Source organism: Cloeon dipterum, chromosome 2, assembly GCF_949628265.1.
Source record: "Cloeon dipterum chromosome 2, ieCloDipt1.1, whole genome shotgun sequence".
Taxonomy (NCBI): domain Eukaryota; kingdom Metazoa; phylum Arthropoda; class Insecta; order Ephemeroptera; family Baetidae; genus Cloeon; species Cloeon dipterum.
This window is the reverse complement of record NC_088787.1, coordinates 32219745-32246911: the sequence shown is the minus strand read 5'-3', so window position 1 is coordinate 32246911 and position 27167 is coordinate 32219745. Positions and strand designations below refer to the sequence as shown.

At 39.2% G+C, this 27167-nt stretch overlaps 5 protein-coding genes and 1 long non-coding RNA gene across 11 annotated transcripts; 3 read left to right on the top strand and 3 right to left on the bottom strand.

The window, feature by feature from the left end:
- The first annotated feature begins 217 nt into the window (after positions 1 to 217).
- Positions 218 to 5134, top strand: LOC135937827 (Fanconi anemia group J protein homolog). Of its 3 annotated transcripts, none has more exons than XM_065481087.1 (18): positions 218 to 369; positions 1281 to 1453; positions 1566 to 1677; positions 1768 to 2022; positions 2081 to 2154; positions 2220 to 2344; positions 2399 to 2488; positions 2546 to 2681; positions 2739 to 2954; positions 3007 to 3180; positions 3237 to 3401; positions 3469 to 3726; positions 3780 to 4007; positions 4068 to 4252; positions 4311 to 4441; positions 4491 to 4713; positions 4775 to 4904; positions 4963 to 5134. In XM_065481087.1, exons 2-18 carry the CDS (start codon positions 1292 to 1294, stop codon positions 5047 to 5049), a joined length of 2751 nt encoding a protein of 916 aa, XP_065337159.1. In that variant the 5' UTR covers positions 218 to 369; positions 1281 to 1291; the 3' UTR covers positions 5050 to 5134. The 3 variants fall into 3 exon arrangements, with proteins under 3 accessions (XP_065337159.1, XP_065337157.1, XP_065337158.1); XM_065481085.1 differs by having other exon boundaries at positions 2736 to 2954; XM_065481086.1 differs by having other exon boundaries at positions 270 to 369; positions 1284 to 1453; positions 2736 to 2954.
- Positions 5118 to 10060, bottom strand: tam (DNA polymerase gamma, catalytic subunit tam). The gene is made up of 10 exons (XM_065481084.1): positions 9895 to 10060; positions 9342 to 9797; positions 8876 to 9289; positions 8141 to 8485; positions 7638 to 8088; positions 6931 to 7403; positions 6474 to 6845; positions 5989 to 6415; positions 5530 to 5926; positions 5118 to 5477 (listed from the first exon to the last, which is right to left on the bottom strand). Exons 2-10 carry the CDS (start codon positions 9783 to 9785, stop codon positions 5153 to 5155), a joined length of 3648 nt encoding a protein of 1215 aa, XP_065337156.1. The 5' UTR covers positions 9786 to 9797; positions 9895 to 10060; the 3' UTR covers positions 5118 to 5152.
- Positions 10061 to 10110: 50 nt separating this feature from the next.
- Positions 10111 to 11964, top strand: RpS6 (ribosomal protein S6). Its single transcript, XM_065481095.1, has 5 exons — positions 10111 to 10244; positions 10464 to 10668; positions 10929 to 11074; positions 11314 to 11520; positions 11728 to 11964. The coding sequence occupies exons 1-5, from the start codon at positions 10239 to 10241 to the stop codon at positions 11914 to 11916; spliced, it is 753 nt and encodes a 250-aa protein (XP_065337167.1). The 5' UTR covers positions 10111 to 10238; the 3' UTR covers positions 11917 to 11964.
- A 694-nt stretch (positions 11965 to 12658) lies between these two features.
- On the bottom strand, positions 12659 to 23964 carry LOC135937829 (alpha-N-acetylgalactosaminidase-like). Of its 3 annotated transcripts, none has more exons than XM_065481092.1 (8): positions 23879 to 23964; positions 14329 to 14487; positions 14023 to 14197; positions 13687 to 13956; positions 13271 to 13630; positions 13052 to 13216; positions 12919 to 12991; positions 12659 to 12861 (listed from the first exon to the last, which is right to left on the bottom strand). In XM_065481092.1, the coding sequence occupies exons 2-8, from the start codon at positions 14484 to 14486 to the stop codon at positions 12800 to 12802; spliced, it is 1263 nt and encodes a 420-aa protein (XP_065337164.1). In that variant the 5' UTR covers position 14487; positions 23879 to 23964; the 3' UTR covers positions 12659 to 12799. The 3 variants fall into 3 exon arrangements, with proteins under 3 accessions (XP_065337164.1, XP_065337163.1, XP_065337162.1); XM_065481091.1 differs by having other exon boundaries at positions 14329 to 14494; positions 23879 to 23961; XM_065481090.1 differs by lacking the exon at positions 23879 to 23964 and having other exon boundaries at positions 14329 to 14804.
- Positions 14958 to 16536, top strand: LOC135937832 (uncharacterized). The gene is made up of 3 exons (XR_010574560.1): positions 14958 to 15187; positions 15248 to 15396; positions 15494 to 16536. It is a non-coding gene; the product is annotated as an uncharacterized LOC135937832 (long non-coding RNA).
- Positions 23965 to 24280: 316 nt separating the features above from the next.
- Positions 24281 to 26410, bottom strand: LOC135937830 (protein HGH1 homolog). Of its 2 annotated transcripts, none has more exons than XM_065481093.1 (5): positions 26262 to 26410; positions 26095 to 26215; positions 25866 to 26038; positions 24731 to 25350; positions 24281 to 24489 (listed from the first exon to the last, which is right to left on the bottom strand). In XM_065481093.1, the coding sequence occupies exons 2-5, from the start codon at positions 26180 to 26182 to the stop codon at positions 24327 to 24329; spliced, it is 1044 nt and encodes a 347-aa protein (XP_065337165.1). In that variant the 5' UTR covers positions 26183 to 26215; positions 26262 to 26410; the 3' UTR covers positions 24281 to 24326. The 2 variants fall into 2 exon arrangements, with proteins under 2 accessions (XP_065337165.1, XP_065337166.1); XM_065481094.1 differs by having other exon boundaries at positions 26095 to 26201; positions 26262 to 26344.
- Between the last annotated feature and the right edge of the window lie 757 nt (positions 26411 to 27167).

Sequence of the window (27167 nt, the reverse complement as noted above, 5' to 3'; positions counted from 1 at the left end):
TTACGAATTCTTACCTGAAAAATACAGGTCTTTAAGTTGCGTGTGATTAGTGGTTGTTAAATATTTATATTATTTAAAAGTTTCGAAACTTTTAAAATTTTATATTAATTAAATTTTAAGCTTCATATTTTAACTTTATTTCCTTTAATTACTTGAAATTTAGTAAAATTTACTAAACACAATTGGAGTGCTACTTTGTAGATATTGGTGGCACCACTTGTTGTGTTGACCTTGAGAGCATGTGTGCGACGAGAGATTAAACCGCGAAATTGTCAAAATTTATTGTAAACGATTTCAATTCGGAAACACCTTCATCTTTCATCTTAATCTACTCCATCTTAGCCGGCTGCGTCAATGTCCTGATTTTGTGTAAGATGTCAATTCATGTTTTGTGCGGTTTGTGCATCATAATATCATATAATATATTAGATATGAACGGATATGAACATAACTTCAACATTTTTCACTTTTCTATTGCTGCTAAAACGCGTTTTAACCAGGGTTCGCCAATTTTGCAATGCGCAAAAATGTACCTCTGGTTTTTTTGCGCAAAAAACCAGCTGTAAAAAACCACCAGTTTTGGGGTTTTCCGCATTTTTCCGAATTTAACCCGAAATAGTCATATTTCGCGCCAAACAAGCCAGTAATTTTGGAAAATTACGAGGACAGTTGAAATTTTCAGTCTTTTGGTGAAATCAGTGGCTTAAAAAGTACTGATTTTCTAAAATCCATATATTTGGTCATCCATTATGGGAATTTTTGATCCTCCATAAAAAAGCATGTATTTCGGAAAATGCGCAAAATTGCAGAAAAACCCGCAACAAAAGTTTTTTGCAATGCAGTGGGATTTTCCGGAAAAATACGGGTTTTTGCGAACCCTGAATATTATATATATATATACAAAACACTCTCAATGTCTCAATATATGGACAAAACCTTGGGACTAACGGAATTGGCACAATTTATTACATACAGACATAGTTTATCATGAAGCAAAAAAAAATTGTTTTGAAAATTGATGTCCAAATATAGATATGTACTTATATCTGCACTTATAATTATAATCATAGCGATTGTTTTTGTTAATTGAATTAAGCAAGCTCTTTTATTAATATTCAATTTCCAAATCAATAAAATTTTTAATTGTGTATGCTATGCACTTTATTGGTGTAATTCGCTGCTATTATAATTATATAATTATTGCATAATAGAATCAGTAATAAAATACTATATATTTTTATTTTAAAAGCTATAATATGTATGCACATAATATTATTCAGCAGGTACTATAATGGTGGACAAATCTCCAGAGTGTCACAAACACGAGTCTGAATGCAGCAGCAGCAGCAGCATCAATGTATTCAAGCCAAGAAAATTCACACTCGGTGGAACAAAGGTTGAGTTTCCTTATGCGCTCAAACCATACCCCAGCCAACTTACCTGCATGGCCAAGGTAAGCATAGTAGGAAAATTTAATATGTTTTTGCAGTCTCATCATGTGCACTTTGCAGTAACGCGACGATTGAATAAAAAGATATTTAAATTTTTATTTATTACAATTTTAGGCTGTGACAGGTGCGAGGCTTGGACAAAATTGCTTGCTGGAAAGTCCAACAGGCTCCGGAAAAACAATGGCTATGCTCTGTTCCCTGTTAGCATGGCAGAAGCAGTTCAGAGGTGATTCATAAAATTAGAATGTTTTAGTCTCTAGTAGATCTGGCAGGCACTTCAATTTTTTGATATGACAATCTGCAATCTTTTCCTCAGAGGAAGCTGAACTGGCCGCTCGCCAGGAAATGGCACAAAAGCTCCAAGAATTTTCAGAGAGTAACGCTGCACAACTTGTGAACCAAGGTGGCCCGGACATTGAAATTTCCAAAGAAAAAGAGGCGGGTTTTCTCAGAAAACAAACCTTTGAGTTGTCACCAAAGGGTGACTCGCATGAAGCTCAGATTCCTGAAAATCCAACCAGAAACAGAATGAGCATGCTAGATAGTTGGTCAGACGATGAAGACGTGAAGGGTACGTGTAACATACAAGATATTTTGACTAAAATTGTGATTATATATGCATTTTACAGTTGCCACTCCTGTCACAATTCTTGATAGCGATGACTCGGACGAATACTTCAAATCACCCAAGAAAAAACACTTGGTAATTTTTTCCATCATTCCCTCAACTTATTAACCTCTATTAATTGTTATTATTGTCCAAATTAGAAATCATCAGCTCCCGTGAAGACTCCGCATAAGTCAGAAAAAAGGGAAAAGACAAGTCCCAAAAAGCAACCCCAGCCAGAGAAAAAAGTGGGAGAAGAACCTGCTTATAAGCCAGTGAAAGTCAAGTACTGTAAAACTTAAAATCTGTAGCACAATTATATTCACTGTTTTGTTTCCAGAGTTCCCAAAATTTTCTTTGCCACTCGAACACACAAGCAAATTACTCAGGTTGTTGAGGAGCTATCAAGGACTCCCTACAGCAACACCAAGTGTGTATTTGGCTCTTGTCATTGAGTTGTAAGACCTCTCTCATTTTGTTCGATTAGAATGACAATCCTAAACAGCAGAGAGCACTCCTGCCTTAGACGTCTGGAAGATCCCTTTAAGTCAAAGACTGAAATGTGCAAGTCTCTTCTGGAGAAGAATGGCATGGAAGTGGAAGAGAATTATGGACGAAAGAAAGTAATTTTGCTCTTTTATTCGACTGTTGCAACATAGCATAAAATATTTCTAAAGAAGGGATGCCACTTAAAAAACAATTTGGTTCGTCAACCAATTGAACACCTGATGGATGCTATGGACCTGACTGAAGCTCCTTGGGATATTGAAGATTTTGTGGCAGGCTGCAAAAAATTCAGCATCTGCCCTTATTTTGCTACAAGAGACTTGATGGCTACTGCAGACATTATCTTTTGCCCATACAATTATATTGTTGATCCTCTGATCCGACAGTCGGTAAAATTATTAAGTGTTTAATTTGCAAAATAATTAATTCGTGTGAATACAGATGAATATCAATTTGTCTGGCAATATTTTGCTCTTTGATGAGGCGCACAATATTGAAGACGCCTTTAGAGAGTCCAACAGCTTCAAGTTCACTGCAGGAATTTTAAATGAAGCTGTAAAAAATTGTGATTTAGGGTCGATGATTAGCAGCAAGAAAGCTGAGTGTGCCCAGCTGGTAGGTTTCTTTTTATAAATTATGATTATTACCCCCCTTTGACTGCTTTAACGCAGAAAGAAGCGTTTTTGACCTTTGATAAATGGATGACAGAAGCATCAAGCAAACTGCGCTTGGAGGACTCTTTCTCCAGAGAGAGAACATGTACTTTCAGTGGCAGTCGATTTGCAAATGAAATGGAAGTGGCTGGATTTGACAAAAAAGCATTTGATCTATTTGTGGTGGGTATATTTTAAAAACATTTGATTTGGAGTATTTCACTTCATTACTTATTTAAATGTATTGCAGAGAGCTGCAGAAGCCCTTTTTTCAGAAGAGGGAGCTGGTCAGATGAGTCCGACCAAAAATGCAGAAGTAGTTAAGGATGAGGAGGGTTTGGGTACAGCCAATATGCGGATTACTGACATGTTCAAAGCTTCCCCTCAACTCCGCACTATGGTTGATGGGCTAAAGCTCGTCATGAGTAGGATTTTCAGTGAAAATCTTGGCAACCGAGATGATTACAACGTGGTGCTCTTTGAAACCGCCTTCAAAGTCTATCGAGAGGTATACCTGTCTTTTGTAGAAATGAAAAAAAAATCTAATTGTAACGCGAGCAGGGACCATCAGAAGGTGGCTGGCAGAAAAAAGGGTCAGTCGACGCATCAGTTGAGCTCGGTCTGAATTTGTGGTGCATGAATCCTGCGATTGGGTTTGCTGACCTACAAGATGCCCGCAGTGTCATTGTGACTTCTGGCACCTTGTCCCCCATGACCTCATTCCAATCTGAACTTGGCGCCAAGTTTCCACACAGCCTGTCCACAGATCACGTCATTAGCCCTTCACAAGTAGGAATATGTAAAACACTAGCAAAGATTATTGTATTTAAAAGAATTGCTGCTCCGTAGGTTTGGGTTGGAAGTGTCTCCACAGGGCCGCGAGGAAAATCCGTCAATGGAGTTTACCGAAACGCAGTTACAATCGACTACCAAGATGAGATTGGGCTATCGATTCTTGGCATTTGTTCGATTGTACCATTTGGAGTCCTTTGCTTTTTCCCTTCATACGCTGCTCTAGAAAACGTCATGAAAAGGTAATAAATTCACCAGGGTCTCTTGACAATGCATGCTAAAAAAATTGTTTTATCAAAGGTGGCAAATGTCTGGTGCCTGGCACAAACTGACTGCCATTAAGGACGTGATTGTCGAGCCAAGGCAGGCAAAGGACTTTTCTGATGCCATGACGAGATTTGATAGCTCAATCCGGAGAGCTGAGGAAGGAGGTAATATAAGAATTGTTCTCATGGCTAGCAGTTAAAACAGTTCAATCAGTTGGTCAGACGCAGACAGGAGCTCTGCTGCTGGCAGTGTGTAGAGGGAAGGTTAGTGAGGGCATAGACTTCAAAGACAACCACGCCAGGGCTGTTATCACTGTCAGTATTCCATACCCCAACATCAAGGATTTGAATATTAAGCTGAAGAAAGAGTACAATGACAAGAACCAACACAGGCAGCTGCTTCCAGGCAACCAGTGGTATGAAATCCAGGCTTTCAGGTACTTCACATCGAGTATTTTCGTATTTGAATGGAATATTAAAGTGGAGCTTTGATTTCAGGGCAATCAATCAAGCCCTTGGAAGATGCATCAGGCACAAAAATGATTGGGGTGCGATCATTCTCCTTGACGACCGTTTCTCTGAACAAAGCAAAGCCACGAAGTCGATTTCAAAGTGGGCTGCCAAAAATGTAGGATCTGTTGTTTGACCGACTGTATTTATTTATAATAGATGACTTCTAATTTCAGCTTACTTGCTACAGCTATTGGATTGATGTTGAAGAAGGTTTGACTAATTTCGTCAAGAGGATGACCTCAAATTCCAGTGCAGAATAACTTAACTATGTATTTAACTTTTCCTGAATTTCATATTCTCTCAGGTGTAGAGCAAAGAATATATTCAATTTATTTTTTTTAAAAAGGCTTTCTTTTATTTAAGTCACCATTTAATGTCTTGATGGACACCACAAAAATCGTATATGCTGAATTTTCGCTTCAATTTCTTGAACGGATCAGATCCTGCTTTTTGAACCGCGTCATAAACGTCAAGGGTCTCGCCTTGAGGGATTTTATAAGTCTTGGTCATTCCCCCTGGATTCGATGGCGTGATGCACTCGCTAGTCGCGTCTTTACGCATTGCTTTGTCCACTTCTACTCCAGAGAAAAAAGCCACCGAATGTGGAAGATCGTGGATCCCCACTCGCCGAGCACAGAATGCACGGACTAGCAGGTTTGTTGCATGAAGAGCCAACGCTGCATCATACCTTTAACACACAAAAATGTTGAAATATTCAGGAATAAACAAACCAGTTTTACCTTTTGGATGAAGGTACAAGGTACCTGACTTCATCATGGAAACTCAGCACAAAACGGAGGTTTGGTACATCGCCTAAGAGCCATCTCATGGAAACTAGCATCAGGTGAAGAAAGTCGACGGCACTGCTCTGAACCACCCAGTTGACCCTGGTTGTTAGGAAATTGTAAGTGCCTATGGACTTCGGTTCAAGAGCTCTGCTGAGGCGGGCGCCAAGAAAAGGAGTTGCAGGATATGGTGAGTTCGCAATTTCCTCTAATCGATTGAACATTGCTGACTCTGTGCCTCCCTGCCAAACTGATCGAACTTTGGCACAGGCGCTTTGAGGCCACTTGACGCCACTCAGTTTTTCGAAACCTCTAAGCATGTCCAGCTCGGATTTTGTAAGCAAGATTTCTCCTTTAAAATCAGGACAATGTGTTAAATATCACTCATTCGAAAGGTTTTAAAAAGTACAGTACCTGCTTCATTGATTGTGCCAAATTTGACGCCAAGGGAAGTGCAGAAAACTTTGTCGTTGGACTTGTGCTCAGCTGTTATGAGATTCTTCTCAAAGAGTGCCTTGAAGGCTTTAGCTGGAATTGTGTACATCCGCTTGCCCTTAGTGAGGGTCAGAGTGTTGACAGCTGCTTTGCGGCATTGCTCTTCACTCATGTCTGGACAAAACCGTTTCAAAAGTTGCTGAGCGAAGTTCTGGCCAGCTCCGTAAATTCGGGCGTAATTCATTATTTTAGCGTGTTGTCTTGAAGCGCCGGCCGCTTTTGCTGTCGCACTGTGCAGGTCAGTGCCGAGAGATTTTTTGCCCTGCAGAGTTCGCCAACCAAAAGCAGTGGCACCATGCACACCAGCGTACGAAGCATCGCCTAGAAGGGCTGCTAACCATAGCTCCTGGAAATTATGATTAGCGCATTATATCTAGGAGAAAATACATTTCCTAATTTGGTACCTGCGAATCCACATCAGCCCCAACCAGGTGGTATCCAGGAGGGGCATGCACCATTGCTCGCAGTTCCGAACCTATTCTCTGCGATTCCGCATTGGAGGCTGTGAGCCATGTACGCTCAACTGCGCGTCTCGTAAGCGTTCCAGCCACTACAATCTGAGGCAAAATAGCTCCAAGTTTGTAGTTTTTACGTATTCCTTTAGGCAAAGCATCATTGTTGAGCCAAACCACCTTCTGCGTCTCGATTCTTTCTCTATTGTTTTTCCAATATGAGCCGGTATTGCTCAAATCCAAAACCTGTCCTGGTTCACCTTCTCCTCTTAAGGTTCCTTCTGATATTCTTGTGATGAAATCTTTGGATAAAGGGTTACCAACCTGGAAGAGCGAAAAAATTTTGCATCAAATTTATATATTATATTCATCCTTTTTAGTGAGAAAGCAGGACTTAACGCAGTCTCACCTTCAACTGAGCACCTCCAGGATGTGGCATTCGCTGAAACCAAACACCAGGAAGTGCAACATCAGGGCAAGGCAGTCCAGTGCCTTTGTACCACTGAGGCGGGGTGATGCCTTTCTCCTTTTTCTTCTTAGCAGCAAAATAATCAGCCTTAGAAATCTTCCTCTCCACTTCATCGGCAATTTCATTTGTGGAAAGCTGAATATCAGGAATGATTGCAGCGTATTTTTTGCAAATCTTGAAAATTTCATCCACTGGAGGAGCAACATCATCTGTTTCATCAAAGTGAGATGGAGGTCTACCTGGGATGAGGAAGCCCCAGCCTTGCCCTTTGACCTTGTGCAGAGGAAAACCCTCCCAGCTCAGACGCAGCAATTTTGGTGTTACTTGCATACTTGGAGAGATCTCGGTTGGTCCCGGCACCCAGTCTATTGAATCGGGACGTGTGCAGAGGTCCCTGTACCAAGCTGGATAGCCTGTTTAAGAGTCAAAGCAGAAGATGAGATAATATATATGTCAGGAACATAATAAGACAATTTTATGAAATGTATTAAACAGTTATAAGCTCTACGTAGATTTTACCGTGATTGAACCTATTAGTAATTTTTTTCCTCTAAAAATTTCACTAACAGCTATCCCTCTCAAATAAATCCAGGTAGAGCCGAGTTCAATAATTTTAAATTCAATAAAAAAAAATGATTTTCACCAACCAGGCAAAAGAGGTACCCGAGCGGGCATAAAAGCCCTCTGCGCAGCAAGGTACTTGAATTTTCCAGCAGAAGGGTCGTTGCGGTCCTCTTCGTCCCATTCCGTGTCTGCGCCCTTGGTTGCAGACTTTTTTAACTTCAATTCTTGCACACTCCAGTCCAAGTCCCACAGCCAGGGGTCATTTTTGTACTTCTCCTCATGCAACAAAGCACAGGCCTGTCTAGCTGCTGCACAGAGGGTGTTCTTTATCTGAACTTCGATCTCTTCAAATTTGTTGTTGGACGCAGCAATGTATTTAGTCCAAGCCTCGCTAACTGGAAGATAGGCTGCAGACATTTCCAGCATGCCTGCGAAGGTGGCTGGGTGTGGAAACCTCTCCAGGAACAGTGGCCACAGTTTCTGTGCTACCTCGAGCGTGGCGCGTACGTCAGAAGCACAGTATGACACCGACTCCTGAAATTTCAATAAGTTACAAAACTCAATGATATGATTTTATAAAGCAAACCTGAAACTTCACAGCCACGTCTAAGAGGGTGCCTGTGACAAAAATATCCCTTGTTGACTTGTCTAAACCTTTCCCTCCACAGTACAACTTATGCACATCATTCAGATTGTTAAGAGAACTTCGTTCTCGCCATTCTTCACCATGAGGAGCATTGATTTGCAGAATAGAATCTTCTTCATTATTAGCTACACTTTTGTGGAGCAGCTGTGACTTCTGGAAGCTGCTCACACCACTGACACAAATGTGCATCGACATAGTGTCAACAAATCTTGTTTGACTTGGTTCTAGCCAATACTGCTCTTTTACTCTTGCTCTATCAAAGGACGCATTATGGGCTACAATAACCTGCAACATACAATTTTAATATCAGGCCAATTTCCAAAATTTTTTGATCCAATGTCAAATTAGCAAATGATAATTATGTAATTACTGTTGAGAAAAATTTACGTTGAAGGTTGGTTTTATTCTACATAGGAAAATGATCAACAAGACTTCATACTCATTGATTTCCGAGTGTTTCAATGTACTTGACCAGTTTGGGCAAATCCAGTCCACTCTCTGTTTCGTTTGAGATATAAAAAATGCTGTTGCATGCCCTACCAAAAAACAATATGCACATAAACTTAAGTAAGTGCTTGAGTCAACATGACAAATAAAAAAATCAATCCGGATAACCAAAAAAATTCATATTCCATTAAGATTTAAAACTAAACAGTTTGTTTAACAGGAACACACCTTTGGCTTTGATCCTTCTGGGGGAATTATTTCACAATCAGGGGCAGTTTCCAGATTGATTAGATCAAGAGGGCTGAAGTCATCTTTAGAAGGAGGAATGCCACCTCCTTGTAGCACCTGAGCAAGTGGTGCGCTAACCCAACAGTACCAGGCGTCTGGTGCAAACGCAACAGCTAACGTTGGTCCCAGACCTGCTCCCATGCATTCTTCAATATCAAACACAAGACAGTCCTCATCAGGGAATGGAACTGCCTCAGGAGGGCGTCCAGTCATATACTTAGTCCATCCAACCGATGTAGACCAAGTTGAGGGTATGGCAGGAACAGTGGCAGATGTCAATTTTTTCATCAGGGTCCGGTAAACACCACATTGTTCCTCAGAAATTTTCAGAAAATGATCTTCAATATTCTGCCCCTAAACATAAAAGTTAGACAACTTTATTTTGTCTGTAAATGTTGTTTGTGACCTGCAGAGGTGGTAAAGGAAAATTTATTTCCGGTAGTGGTGGATCAACTTTTTCCAACAATTCGTGCTTTTCCAGATGCTCACGAGCTTGCTTGATTTTATTTGTTGACAATGGTTGTCCTTCATCACAGCCAAATATTTTCTGATAAAGACTCTTCGGTAGCATTTCAATGTTGACCTCATTTCTCCTAGCCTCGGCAGGCATGACTTCTGCCTGGGTGAGCTGAACTGGCTCGAAAGCATTTTCACTCAACGTGCGAAATTCATCCAAAACTTTTTTGATGTTGTATTTTCTTTTCTTCCTCTTCGGTTTTTCTTTTGACTTTGTAACAGCTGAGGCAGGAGCATTTTTTGATGGCTCTGGTTGACTTGTCGAGCTTGGCACAGTGTAACATCTTGCAAGGTGACAAATTCGTGGCTGTTTAGCCAATTTGGTTAAGATCATATTGGACGGAAGCTGCAAGAATAAAAAGTGAGGGATGTTAAGTATTTGTATAAAAGTATGTGCATTTGAAAAAAATATTAAAAATGATTTGACAGTGTTTGATACTCACAATTATTAAGATTTGAAGGAGCAAATTCGTTAAATTTTTCTTGGAGGCGATTTAAGTATTATATTAAATTTAACACTCAACTTTTCTGCTATATTTAAACACAACTCATAATATAGCTCCTAAAGGATTATTGTTTCTAGATACCAAAAAGGGCTCTGTACTGCTACCTGGAGGGAAAATTTGAGTTTGGCGCTATTTGTTTTTCGAGCCTTTTGGCTCTTTTGTGTTTACCGTTTTCGACTCACAGTCGTACTAGTAGCGCCACTCTGCGGCCATATTGATATTACTTTAGCTGTAGCCTTCTTTAACCAATGTGGCATCTCGCGATCCACTAGCGGCACATCATGAAGGTAAATTCGTCTGAATTTTGCCCATCATTTCCCTAATATTATTAAAATACGATCCAAAGACCATTCTTTGACATTTCAAGCTTTGTTTTTCCTATTTTTTCTATCCGATTGACCGTCCGATAATCTGATAAAATTGGATCGCAGACACGGCAAGCATGGCTTGTTGATTTGTCAGCAAACACGGTATTCGGCTTCATTAACAAAAATTTACTTTTTCAGTTGAACGTGTCGTTCCCAGCCACTGGCTGCCAGAAGCTTTTCGAAGTTGTGGATGAGCATAAATTGCGAGTGTTCTATGAAAAACGTATGGGCGCAGAAGTCGAAGCCGACTCGCTCGGTGACGAATGGAAGGGCTATGTTGTCCGCATTGCCGGTGGCAACGATAAGCAGGGCTTCCCCATGAAGCAGGGTGTCCTTACCAACAGTAAGTCTTGATGCTTTGTTTTAGGGGTTTGTAGATCTCATTTCGTATAATGCCCAACGTTAAAGAGCGTCTCTATTATATTGGAGTAGTTCGATAAACAACTATCACGTGGGGCTAAAGAACTTCCAATCTTCTCGCTATGCCAGCTTTTTGATCTAAATTAGTTGGTACGCAAGATTTGAACAAATCATTTTATGTTTAAATTGCAACACAAATAAATAACGCTCAAATTGTCAATACTCATGAAACCTATCTTCCAGGCCGTGTTCGCCTCTTGCTGTCCAAGGGCCACTCGTGCTACCGGCCAAGGCGCACTGGTGAGAGGAAGCGCAAGTCTGTCCGTGGCTGCATTGTGGACGGAAACTTGAGCGTTCTCGCCCTTGTCATTGTCAAGAAGGGAGATAATGTAAGTTGTGTTTTCAAAATTAAAACGTATCGTTTTCTATACAGTACCAGCTCCGCACCGGTCTTAAATTGTCGGTAGCGGCGTTTCAATACTGTAATATTAAAATCAGGTGCCTTTCTATTAAAGTTCCATGTTTTAAATATGGGACAGCAAGAGAGGTACTCACAATTCATTTGATTAATTTTCAGCTGTAATTTTCTCGTGTTGCATGGCTTACCATATTTTACTGATGTCTGCAGGAAATCCCAGGACTGACCGACGGATCAGTTCCCCGTAGGCTTGGTCCCAAGAGAGCCTCCAAGATTCGCAAGCTGTTCAACCTGAGCAAGGAGGACGATGTCCGACAGTATGTGATTAAGAGAGCTCTTCCTCTCAAAGAAGGCAAGACAAAGCAGCGCTTCAAGGCTCCCAAGATCCAGCGTCTTATCACTCCCGTCACTATCCAGGTACTTTTTGTGTGAAGATCTTCTTAAAACTCCACATCCAGGCATCTCCTTGACCTATGGTCTTGAGAGTGTTCAAATATGTGGAATATTGAACTGGTCTCAAGATTTGGGGGTCGGTCTGTGTGACCCATCCTCAGTGTGTAGCCCAAACAAGCTTAGCATACTTAAATTGAAACAAATCTCATGCGACTTTCACTTATCTTACAGCGTAAGAGGCATCGCGCAGCGCTGAAGAAGAAGCGCTCCGTCAAGGCCAAGGAGCAGGCAACTGAATACGCCAAGCTGCTGGCCATGCGACAGAAGGAAGCAAAGGAACGTCGTCTCTCAGAGAAGAGAAGGAGATCAGCCTCCATGCGCGACTCAAAATCATCGTCGCAGAGCGCGCCGACTAAGTAATTCCATCGCTGTATCCTCTTATCCTTCAAATAAAGTGAGTTGATAAAATTTATTTTCATTTTATTCCATTTAAATTCGACCATTCGTCTCATCATTTTTGTTCATTGTTACCAACTTCCAACAACAAACCATACATTTTGAAGGCCAAAAACTTTCTAAATGACATTTAATATAATTTTTCCCATCAACGCATGGGACAGTTTATATAAGTTGCAGTCCACAACTACTAAGCCTAATTTGAAAGTAACTATTAAAAGAAATAGGGAACAAGTGTCATAAAATTCAAGGAGAAACTGAATCGATCAAATGGCCTAGATCCATGTATGTGTTAAATTAGTTAAAAAAATACATCATATTATTTGTGGCCACACATTAGAACTCATTAGTTGTCTTAAAGCAGCCATGTGATATAATTGAAAGATTGAACACCTTATGGTGAAAATACCAAACTTGCTCCTTGAATGAATACAGTACCAGCTCCTGACCGGTCTTTCATTGTCGGTCACGGCGTTTCAATACTGTAATATTAAGCCCAGTGCCATTCGCATTTATGCGCAATATACTTTGACTAGTATATCGCTTGCCTAAAGCAAACATTTTCTTACTGAAGAATATTTTATCCGGAGCTTCTAAATTGCTGAATTTTAGTTATTCACTAATTTACTATAAGACACTTCTCCTAAAAATATGAAGATTTGAGCTTCTTTATGTGTGTTACACTATTATGCTAAATAAACTCAACTTCTTTTCATAATGAAACTTTTTTATTTGTTTTTATTCCACCCACGTGACCCACGCCACCTTAAATGAATATTAATGTGTTCTCCAAAAGTTATAATTGCCGTGCATGTTGGGGATCGCCATAGGTTTATTTTTAGTCATTTCAGTAAATAGTTGTTACACTTGGCACATCTGTAACAATGTTGGCTCTCCAGAAGACGACACCTATTATTTTTTTTCGATTAGCTACTTCTGTAAAATGTTACTATGAGTAATATTTACCTGATGGGTTGACTCGAACATCAATTAAGTCATCGGGTAGCAGCAAGTTTTCTGTTGTATCTCCATATAGGTCCTGATTCATTAAGTAATTGCTTATTATGAAATGTAAATGCTAGTATGACAGATGTATTACCTGGACCAAGTATCCTAAGGGGTTCGTGAGGCCAGCATCTCTCAGTGGAACTTGCACCCTGTATGGGTATCCATCATCGCGACGGCTGACCACTGCAATGGCATACGAGTACTGGTCTCCCTGAACTGGCGTGATTTTGCGGGTCCAGATCTCAATTTTGCTAGTCTAAAGTTAACGAGCAGTAAGGATTAAAACGAATCTAAGTTACTCCAATTTTACGTTGTAAACGATTTGGCCCTGGATTCCGAGGGGGTCCTGGTTAACAGCAATGATGCGGGTGTTCTGCAGAATTTCCTTGTGCTCAGGGCGGATTGTACGCAAGTCCACCGACATGAAAAGCGGTGCAGCCAGAATAGCCCAGATGGCCATTTGCATCCTGCTCTGGTCGTAACTAAGCCCGTAGTTGCCGATGAGCAGCATATCGGGGTCGTTCCAGTGTCCCGGGCCTGCGTGCGGTGTCATGTTGTCCTGCTTTTGGCCGAAATAATCGATGATGTGTCGCAGACTGGCGTAAGAGTCCTGGATGTCGTCGTAGTTGCGCCACAGATTGCAGTGCTCAGCCAGGACAGCGTAATTAGGCTGTTAATTGAAATGTTTAATTAACTTCGTCGCTTAGCGTAATGACTGGTTATTACGTCAATTCCTTGCTCTGTCTGGTAGGCTGGCCAGCTGCAGGAGTAGACCATAGGCCGGCCAGTTTGATTCATGTACAAGCCAAACTCTGGGTAGCCAGTCTCCATTTGTTCAAGCTCGGCATAGCAACCGTCTAGCTTGATGTAGTCCACGTCCCAGGAGGCAAATGTTTCGGCATCAAGCTTGAGGTTATCGATGACACCAGGATAACCGGCACAAGTAAAGTTGCCGAAATCTTCGTAGATTCCAAAATTTAGCCCTTTAGAGTGGACCTGAATGAGTCGTAGATTTTAGAATTAGGAATGTTCTAAAATATATCAATATTTTTATTTAATTACATAGGCAGCGAGATCCTTGATTCCGTAAGGGAAACGCTCAGGGTCAGCCTGCAGACGCCCATCGGGACCTCGTTCCTTCGACAGCCAGCAGTCGTCGATGTTGATGTAATTGTAACCAACAGCTGCATAGCCTTCTGACACCAAGAGGTCGGCCATCGTCCGGAATAATTTGTCACTAATTGAAATAATAAAATACAATGATGCAGTCAAAAACTTCGTCAACTTCAATTTAATGAATATTTTTTTACTTTTCTTTATGCCGCAACATTTTTACTAACTCTAATTTTAAATAAGAAATTAAGTTACCTTATGCAGTCGTCAGGGTACAGGGTGCAATTCGTGATGCACCTAAACCTTTGCCAAGCTAGCCAGCCCATCGGTGGAGTGCGAACAAGACCATTTTCCAGAGCATAGGCAGACCCTCCAAGGGAGATGGCCACAAAAGCTACGATTATTGCTCGCATGCTGAAAGCTAAAATAAATAAACAAGGGAAATATTCCATTCTAAAAATTGTGTTGGTCAGATCACTATTTCAATATATACAGAGCAGTCGATCAGTGCTCTCTCAGCGCTTCTCGTCCAGAAAACAGTTTACACAATCTTTCTGCTTGTACGTATGTGCGCACCATATATCGGAGTGCAAAAAATTAAATACGTTTTTATTACTTATAAATACGTTCATGTAATATTCACAAAAATCAAATTCAATATATGAATATTCTACAGCGAATAAAAGGTTTTAAAATTTCTGCAAAACTCGTTTAGTGTGTTCTGGTCAAAGAGGAATGTCAAGATTTATTGTCTTGGGTAGGAGAGGCACACGGTAGGATATTATTATTTATCAAGCTATCATACAGAAGGCAAATCTTTTCGCGCGCAGAGGTCTCGTCGGCGGCGCCTAGCGGCCATCTTCGCAAGTTCATTTGGAGTCCTCTATAGGTCGATTTTGGTTTTGAGTCGATTTTATTGGCTGTTTTGATTTAAAATTTTACTTTGGCGGTTACAAAGTCGTATCCTCACGACTTTAGGAGTTAAATGAAGCTATAAACAGATGAAATACTTCGAGCGGGAACGTAAACAGTGGCAAAGACCGACTACAAGTGTATCACAACTCACAACAACCAGGCCTAAACCCTTGAAGAGTTCTGTCTGTGGCACCTTGAGGTAAACAAAAGCTCTTTTTAATTAATAACTGCTCTGAAAAAAGATATTTCGCTATTGCAGCTACCCAAAGTCAAGCATATTTGGAGAGTATGTAAATAATCCTGTGCGTAGAGTTAAAGAGGGCCAGAACGATCCAACCGCGCGTGACAGCTATAGTTGTGTGATAATACGGAAAATACTGTTGTTAGTTTGATGAATAAACCCCGAAGGTGAGTAATTTTCTTAATTTTTTATTGGCACAATCATAAAATATGCTTTGATGAAATGAACCAAATACTTATTTATATTTTTCCTTATTGTTCCCAGGCGTTGATTGCCAAAATACAACGTGAGTGAGATTGCTCCTAAAACTCCAGGTCTTTATCGTCTTTATTAGCGCAATTGCGATATTATCAAAGTTATTTTATGTTAAAAACGCAAAATTGTTACGAGGGTTGACCATCGAATAAGATTTTATGGATTTTATAAACATTTATCAAAGCTATTCTTGCTATATTTGAATTCTTATATAGTTGTTATTCATTAATTATTCAAAAGTTAAATATTTTTATTTTGGTTACCAGATAAAAACAAGTTTTTTAAAATGTTTTTATTAGAAATAGTTATATCTTATAAAAAGCGCCCAATAAATAACAAATAATAAAAAAGAGGTGCTCTCCTCTGTGCTGCGTTTAGCTGCTCTTGAAAGCACATTTGAAACTAAAAACCTAAAGAGGCAAAACCTGTGTATAAAATGGCTTTTATGGCTTTTGCTAATAATATGGTCTTGCATGATTTAGTTCCCCTGCATGTGCTAAAGGTATTTAACTTTTTGTTTGTTCATAAAAAATTATTTACAAAAAAATTAATCAATGTTGCATGTTAGATTCTAAAAAATCGTTCAAATAATCGCATGTGTAGAAAAATCTCTAAATAAAATAAGCAGGACTAGAAAACATTTACATGGAAAAGCAATGACAATCAACTGATATCAAGAGGGATAATAATATATGCTGTGTGACTGTAAGGTTAAGTTACATTTTAAGTGACTCCCAAAGTTCAAAATTTATATTAACCCTTTTGGGACCTTAATTTCTTTGGCAATAGTGACCAAAATTAAATTTTGAATTTTGTATGTTGGGATGTATCAGCAATATTGCTAATGTTGACTATAGACAATAGAATATTATCATACAAGTGTTTTTGAAAATTCGCTTATCGTTTGGTTTTTTATTATTTCTCGAGTGGTCTGCGTTGCATTGAGTAGAATCCCTTAGTATAGTTTGTGTATCTTTTTCAATTGAGATTATCATACAAGTTAGGTTAAAAACTATATCTGAAATGAAAATAAGGAAAATAAAAAAAAATTGATGTTGTTTTAATTATGCTGGTTAGTTAACTTATTTAGAATAGTTGATGAAAATAAATCAAAATTCAGCGATTCCCCTAGTGATTAATCCTTTATCAACAACTGCCATGAGTAAGTAAGTGCAGAAAAATTTTATTTGTGTCACTAAAATTGTACTGATTTAGAAATAAGAAATATGTGTTTGTACCTTTAACAAATTGTAGCGAATAGGCAATGTACTGAAAATAAAAATTAATTTTTAAGACACTAATGATATTTCATTAAGGAATCCCTATAAAGCTATGCAGTGTGTGGTAAAAGGTTGCCGTACTAGAAACAGGACCACGTACAGCAGGCCCCAGTTTGAATTGGTAAATTGAAACAGATAATACATAGTTGACAGCATGGTTAAATTAATAATTAAATTCATCCAATTTTGAATTCACATTTTTGAAAACAAAAATAATTCCACCACACGCTAGATAGATAGTTAGAATAAATAAGCATAATAAGCTAATAAAATTAATTATTGAGAATATAAACTATCAATAAAAATTTGAAGGTGAAAATATAAATTATTGAGATATAAATGTTTAAAGTTCATTTTTGCAAAGGATTGAATTGAACTGAATTTTCTGAAGAGGCGTAAAAAATCAGTGAACAATGAGAAGCTTCCAAAATTTGTCATCTTTTGTACACTTTTAGCATCAAATGAACTGTTAACTACAGATTGGAATTAAAATAACACATCATATAGGTTCATCCAGTGGTTGGCGTGCGCCTGTTTCGAGTACCTGGCAAATTGAGAGAACCATGGAGCAAAAGCTTGAAAATCGATGTCTCGACCACAAATTGGAATACCACAAGGGTCTGTTCTCGGCATTTTAGTCCAGCACAGCTATACACAGCCAAATTAGAGCGGCTCTTGAAGACGGGTGAAGCTCTCAACAATGGCAAGATTCTTCTGCCCGCAGCTGTGCCAGACCAATGCTTGCCGGGACAAGCCAGCAACGGTTCTACATCCAACGTCCTTTTCAACAAGGAAGTGTATAATGAGTATAAAAAAGCCTCAGAGGAGAACAAGTTGAAAAAGTTCAAAAGGTATTTGAAAAGGAGACAAAAATCAAAATTTCGAAAATCTCACTGGCTAGAAGTACAAAAAATATTTTTAGGCGTTAATTGAAACTAAAGTTCTTTCTAAATATTTATATTTTCACGCCTTTCTCTTTCAATTGCCTAAACATTGGGAATTTGCACTTAAATAGGAATTGATTTGAAGTGGCTAAGAAACGCTGTTTTTATTTACCATTGTTGTGCATTTCAATAGTATGACTAACTTTTAGCAGGAAAGGGAAGAGAACTGAAACCCTTGATGATGTGCCTGGTAGTGATGACAATGACCATGAGCATGGCGTATTCGTTGAGGAGGGTCTAGACGAGAGTAGCTTAAGTAGCTCAGGAAACAACCTGTAAATAATTTAAAATATTAATCTCAGCACGTATAACAGTGAAGCATTTGTAGCGACTACTCACTTGATACCCAAGAAAATGTCTCACTACAGACATCAATTGATGGTAGTCAGTCAAAATCAACAGATGAGCATCTCGACAGCTCGGCGTCGTCGTCGTCGTCTACCTTTAATCTGATCACCTCAGTTGGGTTCCAAACTTCAGCGAGCTATGAAAAGTCAATATTAGTTAAAATGATAATTGAAAGATATTTTAATAGGCGGTAATTAATGTTTAACAGGCTAATTGAACGCCTGTATCAGCTGGAAATCCCTGATCACGCCGCCAAAGGCCCCAACTGGCATGAAAAATATCCTTGCGAGGTAGTGAGCAGGTAATTTCAAAACTGAATTGAAAGTTAAAAAATCAAAAATTAAATCAACAAAGATTGCGTATTCAATTTTAAACTAAATTCAAATCCTGAAAAGGAACTCCATTAAAAGGAAAAGAACAATAAATTAAAAAATGGAAATATGCCCACGAATGCGTTTACCAATAATATAAGATGAATAACAGAGAGTCAAAAAATTTTAGGAGGTTCTTGAGTGATGTCAGTGAGGCCTTGAATAAAGCTGACAAGGAGAAGGAGGCGTTGAAAAAAGAGGTCGTCAACTTAACTAAAAAAATAAAAAATACAGAAGCAAATGCAGTGACTGCAAACAACAAATTGAAGACTGAGCAGCAAAATCACCATAAAATGATGGAGATGTTGAATAAACAATTTTCAACGCCACAAATTGACAGAATCCTGTACAACAGGAACACGAAGTGGACGGACAAAAGCCTGACGGAGCACTTGTCACTTTACACCGCCAGTCCAAGGGCTTACAAGATAGCAAGAACCCTGAAGATCCCACTTGCGTGCGAGTCCACTCTGCAGAAGTTACTTTCCAAGTTGGATGTAAAGCCAGGAATTCTCTTCGATATCATTCGGCTCATGGAGTGTGCAGGGAAAGCGATGGAAGAGAAGGAAAGAATTTGCTGCCTTTGCTTCGATGAAGTGGCTCTTGACTACAAGGTCAATTACCACAGGGGCAGGGACCAAATGGTCGGACCCTACCGCAACCTACAAGTCGTGCAGGCAAGCGGCTTGTTCGCAAAGTGGACGCAGACTGTTTTTTTTAAAGGAGGATGCCCCATGACGAAAAAGCTACTGTTTGAAATCATCACCACGCTCGCAGATGCAGGTTTCACAGTCTTGACTCTTGCTTGCGACCTTGGCCGAGAAAACATGAGTCTCCTCAAAACTTTGAGCGTGGACGAGGACAAGCCCTTCTTTCAAAGCCCAAGTGGAGAGGGGAAAATTTTTGTCGTCCCAGACCCACCACACTGCACCAAACTTATTCGAAACCATCTGCTGGAGGGCGGGCTTGTACTAGAACAAAATACATGCAAAGAGAGTGTGGCATCAAAATTTGCTTTGCAAGAGCTAGTCGACGAGACAGCTCATCTCGAGATGGCTGGCCACCCATTAAAGCAGCAACATTTGAATGTGCAAGGGTGTGAAAAACAAAGGTGCCAGCTGGCGTTTGAGACCCTATCTCATCCAGTGGCTGATGCATTAGAAGCTATGGCTGAGAGAAGACCAGGAGACAGGGCTATATTCAAAGCAAGTTTCATTAATAACGTTTGAATTTTATAAAAAAATTAGCTTTGTTATAGGCAACAGCAGTAGTTTGTCGCACAGGAGCCACATATCAGCATCTCTATGGCGTGACTAAAGATCTCACCAGAAATTCAAACGCGCCTACAGAACAAATTCCGCCAGAGATGCTGCCATTTGGAAGAGAGCTGGAGGAACAAACCATGTTGCTGGAAAAGATCAAACAGACAATCAAAAACTGGAGAAAAATTTCTCCCACCGGCAGGCCCAAAAACGATATGATGGAATTCCAGCTTGCAATTATTATTGGCTGTACAGCTCTTCCGCAAATCTATTCTTACCTCAAAGCGCAGTACCCTGACGAAGAAGTTGAGCTACTCACTTCCAGAATTAGCCAAGATGTTTTGGAACGTTTCTTCGGGCTTTTCAGGACACACTTTGGCCCGAACACACGCCCAGATGCAGTTGAGGCTGAAAGCAGAATTAAGAAGTTGCTCCTGTGCAACAACTTTAGCATGGGCTCCAAAAAATCTAATGTTGCAATGCAGGAGGCACTGGAAAAAGAAGGCATTAATTTCCTGTCTTTAATCGTGAGTTTAAATTTCAAAAATTATATTTATCAAATCAATCATGGCGTACCGTTTTTAACATAAAAAATCTCAACAGTAGTCTCAAATTTACACTGCTCTTATTTAAATCAATTTTAGCTTTAATTGAATCCTAAATAAGAGACGAGTTCATGTATTGGCATTAAGGATTTTCCAGGCTTTTTCTTGGCATCAATCCTCTTTAGGAGTCAAAGAATTAAACCTATTCAATTTAACTGCCGTAAATTAAATATTTTTATCTAGAAACTTTCTCGAGTAGGCCATGAAAAATACCATCATTTAACCTTAATTTTAAACTTCCTCACAGAGCCTGAGAGAAGTAAGCGCTTTGAGTAAGGATGCACAAGCAGGGAAAGAAAACATTGAATCAATTGAAAACCAAGCAAGCCCTGAGGAAGAGCAAGGTGAAGACGACTGGAGTGAAGTGGTAGAGGAAGAAAATGAGGAAGATGGGGATGATGATGAAGAGCTAGTCATTACGTTTGAGGGGGACGAAGAAGAAGATAAAGTGAAACAGGTCCCAATTTGTTGGATGCCTCCAGACTCGGAAGCTGACCCGGCTTACCATGCTGGATTGCGTTTTGTAGCCGAACAAATTGCGGGAAAGCTAGGCTCCACTTTCCCAGAGCTTAGAGGGACAATCGCAGAACCTGGTGAAAGGCCTTCTTGGTTAAAGACGAGCCAGCTGGTTCCTGGAGGTGCTCCAGCGTCCTGCTTTCTGAAACAAAGCGTATTGGTAATGGATTCATTATTCAGGGAAATCAACAAAGGCAACATCTGCAAGAAGCCAAACTACATCAAGAGGTGAGCAATAAATTTAAATTAATTTAAATATGATAGAAAAACGAATTCAAAAGACACGTAGATGCCTTACAAGAGCAGCATTATGACAAGAAGATCCCCAACGCAGTCTCAAGACTATTTTTTGCCAAGAGGAGAAATATTAGATGCAAGACGCTTAATATTGAGCTATGGAGCCGCAGGTCAAGAAAGTCAAGAGAGGTGCAGAGACCTTCATATGCAATACCTCAGTCCAGAGCAGCCAAGAGAAGTAAACTGCATAGGACGTCATACAGGTATAAAAAAGCTTTTTTCCAATTAGTTTTAAAAATTTCTTAATTTTGACTTGTATTGTATTTCCCTCAGACGCTGAGTGCTAACAATAAGTCATCAGTTTGGAACTTTTTTTGTAAATAATGTTACTTTTAAGAATAAAATTTTGAAAATTTCCATCGTTTTACAAGACTAGATTAAGCACCCAAAAAGTATTTTAAAACTGCTAATAACCTCTTAAGCGTCTCCTTAAGCTGCACCAAGCCAGGAAGTCCTGATCTCGCCTGATTTCGCGCACTGCTCCATTCATTTCTTTCTTGAACATGAGCACCAGTTTCAGCTTCTCCCTCTTTTCGACACACAGATATTGAAGTCTGTCCCCTTCAGCTGAACGCACATAATAAAATAGTTGTTAATACGCACAGTTTAAAAAGTTTAATAAATGAAAACCTTAATTATTTTCCTCCTGATTGGGCATCTTCCTGGCCTCGCTCAAGGTCATGTGCCCGAGCGAAATGTTGGCAAAGTTCAAAGCGTCAATGTCTTCAGTGGCGAAAACCTTCCCTCATTTTACCAATGCTTTCGCTTCGCGAGGGGCCTGCTTGTGCATGAACTTCAGGGTTTACAATTCGCAAGCGCAAGAGTGACAGCAGGTTTACATCAACAAAGGGTGTCCTCATGAGTGACAGCATTTTCTTGCACTCCTCTAAGGGTGGCTTCTGGTCGCCTTGACTAATCGCTGTTGAACTTGTCCACCTGCTCGGCGTCATCTGCGACCATTATACTGTCAGTTTCTGTGCTTGGTTGTCAGTCTTTAAGCAAGTTACCCGCTTCTTCAGCCTTTCCAAGGGTTCTCTGTTCCTCCTGCCTTCGCTCTGGTCTTTTTCACAGCTCTCCTGACTTGAGCTCCGGATGCTTCCCACCAAAAACGAAGATACACAAGCTTGATGCCATTCGCAACCAGCTAGATTGTGCGGTAGAAAGTTCCCACGACGTGGCTAAATTTTTAATAGTGATTAGTGAATATATTAATGGACAATTAATTATGTTTCGTATGTACCTTGTGGTCTCTCCGTCAGCCAAAGTGAGTTGAGCGCCTTCGGAGCGAACGTACGGCAATCAGGAATTGATATAAATTCGATAAATTCATGATGCGTTGATGGCAACCTTGCAGCCTGTGGCATCCAGTCAATATTGTGTGGTCAAAATAAATTATTAGCAGAACGAACCGAAATATATGTAGTGTTTGATTTCGCTCTCGTCATTGACAGCTCCAGGAGCCACTCCGAGATCAGTTTTGAGGCCAGGAGTAACCATTATGGCTGTTGACGTCGAAAATGCTTACGCTAATTAAGTTAAAATACATTATTTCGCCTTGAAAAGAGCCGTGAAAGAACCGTAACTTGAAGCAAAAGATCCAAAATGCGATTGTTTACAAACTGTATGGAGGCGTTGACCAGCTGCAGATTGGTGGTTACGCCTAAATCACTCGCGACCACAGGTTATTGTGGCTCTTTTAACTTCTAAAGTCATGAGGATACGACTTTGTAACCGCCAAAGTAAAATTTTAAATCAAAACAGCCAATAAAATCGACTCAAAACCAAAATCGACCTATAGAGGACTCCAAATGAACTTGCGAAGATGGCCGCTAGGCGCCGCCGACGAGACCTCTGCGCGCGAAAAGATTTGCCTTCTGTATGATAGCTTGTTATTTATGTTAAATGTTTGCGCCAGGCACTGACACCAAAATTAATTGTCTTTTGGATCCTTAGCAGATACCCCCGCACAACTTGTTTTCCAAGGCTATCATCTTCTCACAACGAAGCACCCAAGATTTGACTAAACCTGTATGAGGTTAATAAACTTGAAAGGTTCTTGGCTTTTACGCTTCTCTTTAGTGGGAAAGGTATAACAGAAATCACCCTTGTGAGTGAAAAAGTAGTTGGATTTTGACTACTAAATTTTGCTATATTTCACGCATAATCAATATTTCAATATAATTATTAATAATTGCGGAGTGAACATTCAAAGGGCCAATTTTAAAATTTAAATAAAATTTGGTTAGTCTAACTTTAGATCTATTTTCCCATCAGCATTCAATTTTATTGGTGGTAAATTGGTAAAATTTTTATTGTTTGATTTTCCAACTTTATCTTTAAACCAAAAAAGTTAATTTAACATCACCAAATTTTCATTTTTAAAAATAATTGTTTAACAAGCATTAAAGTGTTATTGGCAGTGTAGTGTGTAAAAACATAAAAAAGCAATAAAATTAAAAACCGGTAAATTTTTCCAAACTTTTAGAGAAAAATAACACAGTACTCATAATTACTTGAAATTTATTGAGTTTTATTTTAAAATATAGATATTTTAACTATTTCCTCCCCAATCTTTTGGTTAATTTTTTTTATAATTTCTTGTTCAGGAACAAAAAAATTTAAGGCTATGATGTATAAATCCATAATACGAAATACATAATTATTAGCATTATTAGAAAAAAAACTTTAAGGCAGCTCTTTTCTTGGTCTCTTAAGACATTTTCAGTTATAACGGCGAGTCCAAATTAGTTTAGAATGTAATTTCTGTTTACCTTAAAAATTAGAGGGCGCGCTGCACTCTCCTAGAGACTGTCGAGGTGGTTACTGACTTGTCTGACTCGTGTGCAAGCCTTTATAGCCGGTGCCCGCTTGGAACTTGGAAGGGAGTGCCACAGCACACAAGAAAATATTTTCGTGTATATAATTGTATCTTCTCTGTTACTTAACGCATTAGTTTGCCCTTGAGGTCAAACAAAATGAATCTTTTACAGCGATAACAGAAGTTTAAAGCGAACTTCAGAGCCAGCCCACCAAAGCGACTTCAAATTTATATATTATTAGAGGTGAATTTTCGTTATAATTTTTTTTAAGTGTAAGAAGTAGCGGTACTTCAAAATTAACTAAATCAAAGGGTAGAAAAATTTATGATTATTTATAAAAATTATAAACTAACGTATTTTTAAATTTTTATTGTCAAAATACTTAAAATGTCAATTAATACTAAGAATTGATAAAATCTTTGTCCATGGCATCAAAGGATGATACAAGGTCTTGAGGAACATCTAATTTTCGCAAATCGTCGACTCCAATTTCTTCCTCCTTTTTTATTAACAATTCAGCAAGATTTTGACAAGCAAGCAGAGCCTCTTTGTCTTCTTCCCATCTGGAAAGTAAATACAAATTGGTTATCATTAGTGGTACAACCAAATATGGATTTCTTTCATTCTATCAGTGATTTTCCATGTCAATGTCAATTCTCTATCAAGTGCTCATTTTTAAATTTATTTAATGCTATATACATAAAGAAAGTTGTGCATGCATTTAATAGAAAAATCTGAATGATGCTCAAATTCTTAATTATTGAGTATTTTATATTACCAATGCAATTAAAATAATAATGTTACCTGTGCAGTTCCCGAAGTACTAAGTAAGTCCCATTTTCTCTCAAGACTTCTCGTCCTCGTTTGGAAGCAGCAAGCTGGCACAAAGATTCCAACAAGAGTCGTCGAAGATCTGGATCTGGCTCCCTTTTGTGTTCAGGTGGAAGGAACTGGAGGTCTATGGGCAATTGGTCAGTCTCTTCATCAGTGTAGCCTGTGTCTGGAGCAGCCAATGGCAGAAGGATTGGAGGAAGAAAGTCTGATGCCAATTCTAGAACTTCATCTTCGAAGCACAAATTCCTCAGGGTTGACACGACACCTCCACGGCGCACTCCTGAGGACTCGAATCTTGTAAATGCAACAAGTGTGTTCACTGCAGGAAGCTCCAACAACTGTTTCCGGGCGTCAGCCACTTGTGATAAGTTAGAGATCAGAGGCGCCAGGTAATGAAGGTTCTGCGCCTTCTTGTTGTGTTGCAGGTTGGATAGTGCTTTAAGGATTTCATTCAACCTCACCTTCAGCAAAGACCAAGCAACATCTGCGGCCTCTTTGTCTCTTGTAATGTTGCAAAGTGCCATTAGAGCAGGGTCTGCAACTGGGCTCTCAGGATCAAGACCAGCGTCTACGAGAGTTAGGATGCCACCCTGAAGACCATTCCAGATTTTTAAAAATTGCAATTTATACCCTCTATTCTGTGTTAGGTCATCATTGCCATAAAATTGTTTAAAATTATTTAATGTACAAATTTTAGACAGCCAACATAACATGATAAGAGAATTGAAGATGAAAAGAGCTTGAAATAAAATCTCAAATATAATTTTGACATCAAACATAAAAGAGTATCAAATTGCAAGGATTTAGTGTTTGTTTTCATTGCATAAGCAAACGTGAGATTTTAAGGTGGCGGCTAGTGGGACCAGCTTTGCATAATTTTTACCTGGTGGCTAGAAATTTTCACCAGCGGTTGACGAAATATTAAGATTTAAGCTTTCCACCTCTAAATTTTTTACGTTATGACTGATAACTTTAAATTTAAGTTTTATTCAACTACTCATCTTTTAATTCTCATTCCAACTACAACCAATTTTCGTGCAGCATCAACATGCAATTTACAACATGCATCTTATGAAAAACATATTTTTTTCACTTTTTAACAAACCTTTTCAATTATTATGGCATTTAACAAAGGCGAGGCGGTCAGATTTATGAGAGCCAGAGCAGCATCCCGTGCTAACGATGGTGTTTTCCAATGCTTGCACGCCTCCAGAAGGGCGCCAACAATATCACGTGACTCCAAAAACAACTTCCTGCCCTCATCACATCCACTGATACCTAGAAATAAAATTTTATAAAAAAATTGCTAATAGCAAAAACAAACTTCGAGAAACCTAATATGTGTTGTAGTGCCAGATCCTTCAGGTCAGGCCTGACATCTGGTCCTAAAAATGAATTCAATTCTGCGAGTGCGTCGGCCATCTCAAACTATGGGGTTGACCTGTCGTAAAAAACCTGAGAAAAATTATCTAGTTTGAAAAGAACGAGACGAATGCCACACTTGTATGTCCTGTGACTTAATGGTATGTCGTGTTTCTTTCTTAATAATTCAAACGCTCTCGTACGCCCACGCTGCACACAAAGCTACACGCTGGATTCATGATTGATGATTTTTGTGCTGTTTATTATTTATTTTTTCCGAGGGTTGGCTGCACTGTTAAAGCTCAACAACTCAAAAAAGGGTCAGAAAATGTAAAAGAGGAGGTTTGAATTTTAATTCTTGAGATTTTTGATTGTGAACCAGCAACGGTGGGAACCAGTTGGAACTCATCAACACACACTGACCTGTCCTGTCACTCTTGAAGTAACAAATCGTCGTGGTAGCGGAGAATTTGCGCATGAGTTTTTGGTTCGCCCGGCGAAATTGCGCATAGGTTCTTGGTAAACCCGGTGAAATTGCGCATTTGAAAAATATTAAATTTTACAGGGGAGGGAGAAAACTGTCTCCGCGCCACATGTTTTGGAGTACAAAAGAGCTATCAATGAAATTAGATGCCTATTTTATAGCTTTAAAAAATGGTTTAAATTATTTTTTATCAATGCGCGATATATAACGACCATAAACGGCCTTGTTTAACGAACGTGCCCGAAAGATATGCATGGTTTTTGTAAGAATTTTTATTCTACCTACAAATATTATGACATCTAGTTTTAAAATTATGGTGCTGCTTTTGCCTTGGATGTTTGGGAATAGATTTCTTTAATATTTCTGCCACTCATAATAATTTAAAACCAAAATTATGTCGATAACAATAAATCACAAGAAAAAAACGTTTCAACTTTCAACACCTAAAGCACGGCGTAGACAATTGTCTTCTTCAAACTAATTTAGTTATTTAATTCATTTCAAGACGAGTCAAACGGTGCGTATTTCTTGTAAATAGGACCACCACAACCTGAGATTTGG